The 12,613-nt window shown below is 43.7% G+C and overlaps 1 protein-coding gene across 1 annotated transcript in view; it reads right to left on the reverse strand.

Moving 5' to 3' along the window:
* Positions 1 to 10,097, reverse strand: part of arrb2b (arrestin, beta 2b) — a 47,158-nt gene extending 37,061 nt beyond the window's left edge. The window contains exon 1 of the mRNA XM_048235903.1: positions 9,880 to 10,097. Coding sequence (XP_048091860.1) covers positions 9,880 to 9,902 — 23 coding nt within the window. The 5' untranslated portion in view covers positions 9,903 to 10,097. The remainder of the gene's footprint in view (positions 1 to 9,879) is intronic.
* Positions 10,098 to 12,613: the final 2,516 nt, after the last annotated feature.

Consider the following 12,613-nt stretch of genomic DNA (forward strand, 5'->3'; position numbering starts at 1 on the left):
TTGTTGCCTTTCTGAATATGCAGCCTGCGTCAGTCAGCACCAGTGGCTGTTGGGCCAGTTACACACACACACACACACACACACACACACACACACACACACACACACATAAACACACACACCCTTTTGCAGTGTAAAAACATTTCCCTCTCCTATTTGCAAGGAGTACCCCCCGCCCCCCAGTTGTTTTCCACTGACACATGGGATATGGGAGGGGTGCCATCCTTTCCAACAGTTTGCACACACACACACACACACTTAGTTACTTTTGTCCCCCCCACACACACACACACCATCATGATTTCACAAACATACATCAACCACCCATCCTCTCCCTCTGACGTCAGGATCCCTTCCCTTTTCTGGGTTTGGGAGAAACATTACCTCTCCATTCGACAACACAGACCCTCCCCTCCCCTCCTTTTTTAAAACAGCACCACAATAACCTCAACATGCTGCCACATAACAGCATTAAACAGGATTAGACAGAGAGACTGGGGGAGAGGGAAAGAGGAAGAGAGAGAGAGAGAGAGAGAGAGAGAGAGAGAGAGAGAGGAGGATGAAAACAAAGAACAACAACAAAGAGGAAGAAGGGAATGAGCCGCTGAGGGAAGGAGAGAAGGGCCTCTATCTTAATGCGGCAATAAAACCAACTGTTTTTTTTTTCCGAGGGAAATCAAAATGGAAGAATGGCTTAAGCCTCCCGAGACCTGCCGCAAAAATAAGAGCAGGAATGTTTTTTTAAGAGAGCATGGATTTGGCCAGATATATTTCTAGCCCATTTAAATAAACAAACAAACAAACAAACAAATAAACTAACTAAATGTTCTGACTTAAGCACGGCATAGCACACTTCCACCACAAGTGACCTGTTCACCTCAACCAAGCCTTACATCAGGAGAGTGGACAGGCTGAACCCACATGCTCCGTGAACTCTCCTCCACCCAACCCAGCCCAGCCCGGGTCAGTTCTGCTCCGCCGCCGCAGCTGCGTTTAAATCAGGCCCAGCTGGCTGGCTGGAAGCGGTCCCGTGTGAGCTGCCCGTGCTGGGCCCACATTCCAGCAATGCCGCCACTGCTGCCGCCACCGCCACTCCTGCTCTCACAGGCCCTGCTGATTAGCAGCAGGAAGAGAGAGGATCCCCACAATGCAAACACACTCTCCGCAATCCTGCACGCACACACACACACACGCACACACACGCACATCACATTGGCAAGAGACTGAAACATGGAGCAAATGAAAGAATAGGAGGGAAAAAAAAGAAGACAAAAGAGAGAGAGAGAGAGAGAGAACATACATGAGAAGAGAAGAAACAGAGAGATGAGAAAAAAAAAGAGAGAGAAACAGGGCAGAGGAAGAGAACTGTGGACATTGTACAAACAAACAGATAACAGATGAAGGGAGAGAGAGATAGAAGGGATGAAAGAAAAAAGGACACAGACAGTGAGACCGGCGAGCTGGACAAACACTAGACTCCATTATGAAGAGCTTTTAACTGCAGTCGATACTCAGACACCACATTTACAGAGCCATGCACAGTGGTGTAGGATGACCACCGTGTGTGTGTGTGTGTGTGTCTATGTGTTTCTCTTGGTGTGTGTGTGTGTGTGTGCCTATGTGTTTCTCTTGGTGTGTGTGTGCCTATCTGTTTCTCTTGGTGTGTGTGTGTGCCTATGTGTTTCTCTTAGTGTGTGTGTGTGTGTGTGTGTGTGTGTGCCTATGTGTGTGTGTGTGTGTGTGTGTGTGTGTGCCTATGTGTTTCTCTTGGTGTGTGCGTGCCTATGTGTTTCTCTTGGTGTGTGTGTGTGTGTGCCTATGTGTTTCTCTTGGTGTGCGCGCGTGTGTGCGCATCTGCAGATATACAAACAACATGCAAATGCACGGGACTGTGAGAAACATCCCGATTGAAAGTGGCTGATATAAGAGCTGTGAGAGAGAAGATAAGCGCAGAGAGATAGGGGGGGGGCACAAAGAGAGAGGGCAAGAAATGATTGGATTCAAAATCCATATTGTGTAGTGTGTATGTGTCTTTTGTTTTTGTGTGTGTGTGTGTGTGTGTGTGTGTGTGTGTGTAAGAGAGTGTGTGTGTGTGTGTGTGTGTGTGTGCACATGAGACAGATAGAGAGACAGAGAGGAAGAGAGAGTGAGAGGGAGAGAAACAAAGAAAGTGACAACACGCAACAATGGTAACACACAAACACACGCAAAAAAACAACTTATTTATAGCTGCAAGATCTGCAACAACCAGGCCTGCTTTTCAAACTCACATCACCAACCCTGAATGGCTGCCTCTGCCACTGCATCAGATTTGTGCACAGCATCCGCTTCATCGCCACCTCAGCCTAACCCACACCACCTCCTTCCACCCACAGGGCTCTGGGCTAACAGCCCCAGCCCACCACACAGCACGGCCCAGAGACATCTAGCTCCATCTCCTCTGGAGGAGCCGTAGTCGCAGCAGCAAAGAGAACACAATTCCTTGGCCACAATTTGATTTGACAAAATCAGATTCAACATATCTGCTCAATTACAAATTCAACAACCTGAACTTCCAGCAACAAACAGAGGGAAACTAAACTTGATGTCAGAGTTCAGCTTGATAAGACTACGAAACACTTGAAAAAACGGTACAGAATCTCAGCCCTTCCACATGTGTCTTAGACACTCTGCCTACCAATTTCTTCAAAACTGTTTTTCACCTCATAGCGGCGGATGTCCTTCAAATTGTAAATGTATCATTGCTGTCTGGCACTTTTCCTAAGTCACTGAAAACAGCTGTTGTAAAGCCACTTCTCAAGAAGAATAACCTGGATGCCTCCATGCTAAACAATTACAGGCCCATATCCAATCTACCTTTTTATTGGCAAAATTATTGAAAAAGTAGTCTTTAATCAATTAACCACCTTCCTAACATCAAATGGGTATTTTGATTACTTTCAGTCTGGTTTTCGGGCAAATCACAGCACTGAAACAGCTCTCATTAAAGTTTCCAATGACATACCAACACAGATTCAGGTAAAACATCAGTCCTAGTGCTACTGGACCTTAGTGCAGCATTTGACACTGTTGATCACAATATTTTACTACACAGACTAGAACACTGGGTTGGATTTACAGGCATAGTTATCAGCTGGCTAAAAATCATATCTACAAGAAAGGAGCTTCTTTGTTGCCATCGAAACTGTACCTCAACACCAACGCCCTTGACCTGTGGTGTTCCCCAGGGTCGATCTTGGGGCCACTATTATTCAACCTCTATATGCTCCCACTTGGACAAATCATTCAAAAATAATTTGATTTCATATCATAGCTATGCAGATGACACACAAATTTACTTAGCTCTATCACCAAACAACTATGGTCCTCTTGAATCTATGTGTCAGTGTATAGAACAAATAAACACCTGGATGTCTCAAAATTTTCTTCAGCTGAACAAAGAAAAACTGAAGTAATTATATTTGGTAAAATGAGGAAAGACTTAGGGTTGCCACTCTCCTTGACACAAAAGGGTTGAAGGCAAAGGATACTGTTAAAAATCTTGGTGTATTAATTGACAGTGATCTAAATTTCAACAGCCACATGAAAGCTTATAACTAAATCAGCTTTTTACCACCTCAAAAATATTGTCAAACTCAGAGGGCTGATGTCAAAACATGACTTAGAAAAACTCATTCATGCATTTATCTCCAGCAGGGTTGATTACTGCAATGGACTGTTCACAGGCCTTCCTAAAAAGACTATTAAACAGCTTCAGGTGATACAAAATGCAGCAGCTAGGACTCTAACAAAAACTAAAAGAACTGACCACATTACTCCAATTCTTAAGTCCTTGCACTGGCTTCCAGTAAGTCACAGAATTGACTTTAAAGCACTATTGCTTGTTTATAAATCAGTAAATGGAGCAGGACCTAAATACTTGTCAGACATGCTTCAGCAGTACACACCTTCTCGCCCTCTCAGGTCCCAGGTGAAAAACCTGCTAGTAAACCTACAGTTAGAACTAAACATGGTGAAGCAGCTTTTAGCTGCTATGCTGCTCAGCTGTGGAACCAACTTTTCGGATGACATTAAAAAGGTCCCAACTGTAGCCAGTTTTAAATCTAGACTTAAGACCAAACTGTTCTCAGGCGCTTTCTGCTAACTGTGCCGAAGTTACAAATTCTGAATCTGCCTCGATAATAATTCTACTTTGTCTTTTATTACTTTTTTTACTACTTTTGCCTTTGTTTTTTCTTACTAATTATTCTTTATTTTTAAATGATTTTACCTTGTGTTTTATGTTTTCTTTTTATTATGATCTTTACCTTTTAACTATTCTTTGACTATATTGCCCTTCTATGCTTTTATTTGTTATTATCGTTTGGTTTTGTTTATGTAAAGCACATTGAATGACCTCTGTGTATGAAATGTGCTATATAAATAAACTTGACTTGACTTCACTTGACGGCAGTAGGGGTAGTGAGAGTATTAGTAGCAGCAGTAGTGTTGGGTCTCCAGCGCAGTGGGACCAGTGAGGGAGGAGAGGAGTGATGTGGAGAGTTGGAGACTCAAGTGCACACACGAGTGGACACTGTTGCCTACACGGACGTGACCACCTTGATGAGGTACCAGAGAAGAGGCAGACGGGAGTGGGTTTTGGAGGAGGTGGTGTTCAGATGGCAAGATTGGCAGAATGAAGGATTACACACACACACACAGACACAGACATATAGAGTATCTACCCATGCTGATTGTTTTTTGTCACAAAAAATAGAAGCTCTTTATATAAAAAAACAATTATACTACAATTTTGTGTGCGTGTGTATGTGTGTAAAGTTCTCCACACTGTCCTCGCTTGTATTCAATCATGGTCAAGCCACAAGTTTCATTTTCTCTCCCAGACTGGACATTATGTCCCATCAGCCGGACCCCACAAAACCCTCAGCTCTCACTCGTGGCCCACACACACACACACACACACACACACACACCATGTTGACAGTAGAAAGGATGTGCAGCGGAGAGGCTAATGTTTTGAGCTACAGCACATTCACTGAAACAATATACTCCACTCTCGGCCAAAGAGTAGGGCAGCCGTGGCCTTCGGACTTGTAACCGGAGGGTTGCCGGTTAGGTGCCCTTGAGGCACCTAACCCCTCACTGCTCCCCGAGCGCCGCTGTTGTTGCAGGCAGCTCACTGCGCTGGGATTAGTGTGTGCTTCACCTCACTGTGTGGTCACTGTGTGCCGAGTGTGTTTCACTAATTCACGGATTGGGATAAATGCAGAGACCAAATTTCCCCTCACGGGATCAAAAGAGTATATATACACTTATACTTACTTACTTAAATGCCATGAGTGAATTCATCTGCATAGCTAGCCTACCCGAGAAGCTATAGCAAACCAACAGGTGGATGCACCTCCAACACACACGCGCACACACACACAATGACGGCATGTTGCGTGTGGAAGAAGTGGTGGTACACATTTTCACAGCAACATCACGTCTACATACTTTGCCGCAGCAAGTCCCTCCAGGTGTGGTGGAGCCCAGGCCCCTTGCTGTCCAGCATCTGAGTGCGGTGTGACCGTGAGACAATGTGACCGTGAGAGACTGCGAGGGAGTGGAGTCGGGATGGGACTGCTGGAGAGGAGGAGGAAGGAGGAGGAGGACATAAAGCACGGGACCCAAGGCCCCTGCGAGGAAGCTGTACACCCAGCCAGACAAATTTATAGGCTCACCAAGCAAGCACCAGATAATAACACCATTAAACAGATGAGATGGTGAGGTGTTCCTGTGTGCATGTCTGTGTGCGTGTGTGCATGTGTGTGTGTGTGTGTGTGTGTGTGCTAACGCAGTGTGAAGGTGTGTGGGAGCATGAGCCGGTATGACAAGACAGAAAAAGTGTGAACACACATACACTAAACACATTAAATGTGGCTACTGCAAACACACACACACACCTGTGCAGACACACACACACACCTGTGCAAACACATGCAAACCACTTGGATGTCATTTAGAAAGAACCGTCATTTTACTCACTCGCACGCACGCACGCACGCACGCACACAGCTGAAAATTGCAGGCACCTCAACACATAAAGTAGGAGTTCCTGACCGCACACAGATGGACAGATTATGATTTGAAAAAAAAAAAGAGGAAGGAAGAGGAGAGTACACAGATAGTGACTGAGGTAGTGAGAAAAAAAGTATGCATACTAGCAGAGCAGTGTGGAGGAGAGAAGAGAAGCAAGGGAAGGTCATTTGGTTAGAGAGCTCATTCTGGCAATAACATTTGCCTCTGTAAACAGGCAGGACTTTGGACAGCTCACGGCGGACCTGCTTGTTGCTGTTACCATGGAAATAGCAAAGCCCCTCGGTGGTCTGGAGTGGTCACACACTCGGATTGAATGTTGGGTGGGTGGAAAGAGATGGAGAGAGAGAGAGAGAGAGAGAGAGAGAGAGAGAGAGAGAGAGAGAGAGAGAGAGAGAGAGAGAGAGAGAGAACAACAGAACACTAAGAAGAGAAGAGGGAGGAGTTGACAAGGACACACTGGGATATGTGCAAGAAATGAGAGAAGATTAAAATCTAAAATACCCTCTTCAATGGGCAGCAACCTTCACTCCCCAAAAGACAAAGGTCAGCGAACGACACATTAACCCTTCGTTGCGTGGCAGCTCCATCAATTAATGAGTATACCTCATCTCATTAATGAGTATACCTCATCTCATTAATGAGTATACCTCATCTCATTAATGTGGTCTATCTACAGCCATTTGGATAAATGATGGGTGGCAAATCCTGTGAAATCACAATGGTGGCAGCAGAGGGATTTCAGATTGCTAACCTGAGCAGGGCATCTGTTTAGGTCTAACTTGTCTACACCTTCCATGCAGGGTCCGTTTTCTGCACTTTAAATGCCTGCATGCCAACACACTCTATAGTTCAAAGAAACTTTTCTCTGAATCATTCGAGACGAACGCCTGTTGCTTGACCTCCCATTCTGACATATGACGTTAGATGGAGGCCCCAGTCACTGAAGGAATCTCTCCGCACACAGATTGGTTCACCTTGAGGAGGTGCAGGAATGCTTCTGTGTGCTAAGGGGTTCCTTCTCCCTCTCGAGTGTGCTGCCCCATCTGCCTACATCCACAGTGCAACCATTTGCTTCTTTCACCATGCAGGAATGAAGCTAGTAAAGAACTCTTGTTAGATGTTCGCCATTTTGCAATTTCTTGCAGTTTGTGTTTGCACATTTCTTGTTCTCGACGTGGTGGAATATTCAAGTCTTCAGATACTGTGATAATGTTGCCAATATTTCAAAGAAAACAGAAAGACGTGATGCAACTAGTTTGAGGCTGATGTCACAACACCATCAATTAAACTGTCTCAGAGTGGTTGCATGCTGGTCAAATACACAAAAGGATTCTCCCTCCAAGGTCAAGTTTCGAGCTGCTACACATCATTCCTGCAAGGTGATGTGGCCTAGCAAATCATTTTGAGTGAAAAAATGAGTGACTTACAGCTTCACTAGAATAGTGTCAATTTAGATAGATATCAAGTTCTAAGAAATCATAAAGATATATCATAAACACATCGCAAAAAGCTGAAGAGCTGAGGAATCAAGAAAATGCATGCACCAAATGAAATTGTTGTTCAAAACAGCACACTGCATCTAATGAAACCTATATTAAAATATTTTATAAGCTTTTTTTTGCTGTCGGGTTTAGAGCACCAACCACAATGGCTGCAGAGGCGGAAAGTAAATGCACGCATGACGCCAGTTGGCAGTAGCACAGTGGGTCTCTCAACCTTCCCACCTGAGGTTTCTCATTTAAACTGACCTTTCACCCTTGTCTTTAGTCATGTTCTTGTAAGTGGAAAATGAGGAGAGCCAACATAGATGGGGAAAAAGACAAAGACAAAGTCTACAAATAACACATTTCATAATTGAATTGCACAAATTTTGAAGCCTGCCTGCAGCAGTTCTGGATCAGCCACTGAGCGCAGCATCATGGAGCTGTATGCACCCACACCTCCCAGCCTACACATCTCTTGTGAATTGAGCGAGAGATGGAGAGAATTACAGAGAGGAAAGGAGAAGGGTAATGAACAAATGAGATCATACTGATGAGGAAGAGAGAGGGCAGGCAAGAAAAATAGGAGTTGGATGTATGAGAGGGAGAGAGAGAGAGAGAGAGAGAGAGAGAGAGAGAGATTAAAGAGAGTTTTAAATTGTCTCAACCCAACTGGAATGCAGAGAGAACAGCCAGTGACACCTACACACACAAACACTCATCTCACTGCCAAACCTCTTGGTATCCTGAATGTGTGTCAATCAATTATGAACCCAGAGTTCTTCCTGCTTTAGTTGTTTTGGCATGAGCCTAGACCAACTGTTCCCTTCTGGCAAAAACCATGTTTTAAGCTGATTATCACACAGTGCGACGCGAAAACAACTTATAAGCCTCTTGAGGGTCTGTTTGTATACCCAGGTACCCGTCAAGACTGCGAAACATATGTGGGAAAAGGAAAGGTAGGCCTAAGGGAAATGCTTCTGTAGCGGTGGCATACTGTACTCCATTTTTACACTTTCCAATGACATCCAAATCCACGTGTGTACCGTGCGTGTAGGCTATTAAAATGTATTCAAAGTCAGACGTCAAACCCACGTCACTACCTGAAGGAGGGGGTCCTCGCGAAGAGCCGGTGACATATTTGTGTAGAACCGTGCTTTCAAAGAAACGCCATAGAAGCCACCCAAGGCAGAGGGCTAAAATAAAAAAATAAAAAACAGCAAGCACCAAGGCTACCCTTCTCTTCAGTCAGTATACTAGCACAATGCGTAAAGCGTGGGCGGGGAATGAATGTGAAATAAAATAGGTTTTCTAGGTTACAACACACGCACATCTCCACCACGACAGTGCAGGGGTCGTCTGATTCGTTCTTAACGCATAGAGAGAGCGCAGAGAGTACATAAGGAGGCTAAAAAATCTATTTAGATTGCGTGGTACGTTTGGTTATCCGTTGTTGTCACAAACGGAAACCCAAACGAAGGACGAAGTTGTGCTTGAAGTCGCGAGCTAGGCGCGTTAAATATTTAGCTGGAAGTTGCAACAGTTACTTCTCTCGCAGATTGCGCATAGAGCACAGACTCCAAACTCGTATCCGACTGTTCATTTTTGTAGCCTATGGCTATTTTCATATTCGTTGTTTATAAAAACGCCATAACTGCTGTCTGAAATGTTAGCCAAAGAGCTAAGGGTTCAGATATACAAAATAACAGCAACGCTGCGGATGACTTGGAATCACTATCAAATGGCGTATTAACAATGTTGCAAGTTACAGACAATGTTACAAGTATCCTAACCCGATATAGATACATTCGCGTAGCCCACTTAATCAGTAGGCTACTATAGACTGACAGTGTTGAGTAAAGAAATCACGTTGTTCACGTAAGTCTGGAAGAGTCCAGTGGTCCTGTTAGTAGATGACTGGACAACCGAATCAAAAGCAGGACACCGATATGTATTTTTGCCATTTTGCTGGAAGCACGAAAGCTGGTCAGTCCTAACCCCACCCTACGTAAGTAGACAGACAGTTGGTTGAACTGCGGTGTCCTTTTCAATCGTTCACTAGCTGCATAACGCTTGGATAGCTAGCACTATACATTTTTGACACCAATAGCTGTGCCATCGTTAGGAGAATAACCTGTAACGCTACCTGGTTCCCGGAGACTCCACACTGGTTCACCCTAATGGTTAATGAAGCGCTTATAATATAGGCTATGTTAAAAATGTTGCACTACAGCCTATTGCATCGATCTCTCGAAATACAGCGAAACTTGCAAAGTAGCCTACGGTTAAACCGGGGGGTGAGAAAAAAGACTCTTACCTGGTCCCCGCCTTATCGCCCATCTCCGCAGGCCTTATCTTCAATGTTTTAAGTATAAATGTATTCAAGTAAGGTGAATGTGTGTTTGCGCTGGGTCCACCTTTCTCTTCAGTCTTTCTTCCTCTCGGAGCCCTATGAATTTGCTCGCTCGCTCTCTCTCTTGTCGATTCGTTTCCGCAGACGGAAACCTCTCTCGATTCCGTCGACCGCCTCTGACAGCAGCACTGAATTGGGGCGTTCCCTCTACTCGTAACTGGCACTTGTCCTATCCAATTAAATGCGCCGAACTGTGCTCTATCTTTGCATGCCCGCCCTGCCCTTGGGACTGCCAATTAAATTAATTTTCGGCGAGAGGGTGTAACTCACAGTAATAGATAAAGAAAAAACAAATAATTGCATCCTTAACAACTTCGTGCATATGCAATAGTTTGCAGTCAGTGAGTTTTGTGTGGCCAAGGCAAACCTTATTGTCCTTCAATAGAGCTGATCTTCCTCTATCCCTTCCCTCCAATCCCCTTTCAATTCTTTCTTCTTTCTTTCTCTCCTTTAGCCTATTCATTTTCATTTGCTTAATGCTGTCTGTTTTTAGTCTGGTTTTACAGGCCTGTGTGCTTTTGAAGATTGAAGTTGTTTGCTTGAAGTTGATGCCTACTAATAGGTGACTAAACTATACATATTTACTTGAGCACGCCTAGATCCTAGAGAGTATTCCAAGTAAATTCCATGTAATACAGTTTACCCATTTTATTTCCCCTGGGGATCAATAAAGTATCTATCTATCTATCTATCTATTAAAGTTTCCCACAACAGGGTACCACTTGTGTCCTCTGACATGCAAAGAAATAATAGTACAACATACTCCCTGGTGCTCTCTGCTGGCAACATTTTGGAACTGCATGTAGGTATGACTTCAATCTTCATGGATTTTTAAGCAACACAAACTTAGGTGTTCTTGAAGATTATAGGAGACAAAACATAATAGAAATATCAGTATGCTGAAACACCACAGTACATTATAGATAGCTCTCACTTCTCCAGGATGATGAGAATATATTGTTTGAAGTAGGCTACATATAAATGATTTTAAGGGAATGGTGTACATGTAGATGGAGTTGGCTCTCGTATTGAAACGCAAAATAACTGCAGAGTGGTTCATTAGTTGAAAGTTTGCAGTGCAATCACAAAAGAGAATATGCAGCACCGCAGATAGATTTAAACTTTCCTCCACTGAAAACACAACATTCCTGCCTTCCTGGTGTTAAAATTAAGGGCTAAGTAACTAAGTTAAGAAGAATTAACAGACAGTAAGTTTGTTGTACACATTGTAGCAATATATTATATTTATTTTAATAAATATACGAAGGCCACAGGCCAGGGTGCTCTATTTGCAATTATCTATTTCTTGAAGAACCTCAGATCTGATCATCATACATCTTAATAGAATTCTCCAACATGAGATGCATTTCACTCAGGAAACTTTTATTGACCTCAGTCTCTGTTATCACCAGTCAGAGAACCAGTACTCATACACAATGTTCCTGTTCACATCAGCTGCTCTGCATGGGGGCAAGTCAGCCCTGCCATGAGCCAACACTTGCACAAACAGGGCCGCTTTCCTGATCTCACCCAGAGCACGCTCGCACAGGACCTCAGACCCACTGCTGCCCTCCTTTCCCTGTTCTGTTTCCTGCTCAGCAAATTTGCCCTGTATTTGATGATACGTTAATTTACAATAGCTGGGCCAGGAGAGACACTATATGTCAATGACTACTTTATTTCCCTTTTGAACATATTATGGTCTTGCACAATTACCCCTCACATACGTGTCCATGGACACACACAAACAACACACACACACACACACACACACACACACACACACACACACACAAGCACAAGCACACACATGTAGATCTTCTCCACCTGACTGCCCTGTGGATCCGCAAGCTGAAGGTCACAAGAGGCCCTGCTGAGTGGTCTGTGAACAGGGGCCATAGATGCTGCCTGTTACTCTATGCTCTCATTCTTCTCTCCATGGTGAGAAAAACAGCCTCAACACTGTCAACACTGTAAATTGCGTAGTATCTGAGACACTGAGTTTACAGGCCGTAGCAACAGTGGAACGGTGAGGTTAGTCCCTCACTATGACTTTAATCTTAACCAGTTCTCAGTAGAATGTTAAAAGCCAGTTTCCCTTTAGCCCTGGACTTACATTTTTGCAATGGAAATTTTCACTGAAACTCTCTTTTAGTCTAGGGCTATGGCTTAATTCATGTACAGGAAATCAATCATAAGAGTTTCTTTTCCGAGACTGAGCTGAATAACCCCTTTTCATCATAAAGAGACCATCTTTGTCAAATAAGAAGTGGAAACTAGAAGAAAATTTCCCAAACAAAACAAGGACAATGGCTGAACTGGCATATGTTGAGAAAAGAAAGATGAACTGGAGAAAATTGGATGGTAACCACATTAAATTCACTGTTGGTGCCACTTACAATGTCCTCTCAACTCATAGAACCTCAGTATGTGGCTTGTAGATTGATTGGATGTCAGAAGTCAAGTGTATTCTTGTGGCTGCTGTGAGACATGTTTCTCAGTGTGAGCACATTGTTTACTTTATTGGTTTAAAGGTGCAGTCAGCGATTGCGCATGACATCGCATTTGTTTATGTTTATGTTTATATTTAGATTCCTTAGCAAACGCTTTTGTCCAAAACAATATACATTATATTGTA

This window comes from Alosa alosa, chromosome 24 (assembly GCF_017589495.1).
Source record: "Alosa alosa isolate M-15738 ecotype Scorff River chromosome 24, AALO_Geno_1.1, whole genome shotgun sequence".
NCBI lineage: Eukaryota > Metazoa > Chordata > Actinopteri > Clupeiformes > Clupeidae > Alosa > Alosa alosa.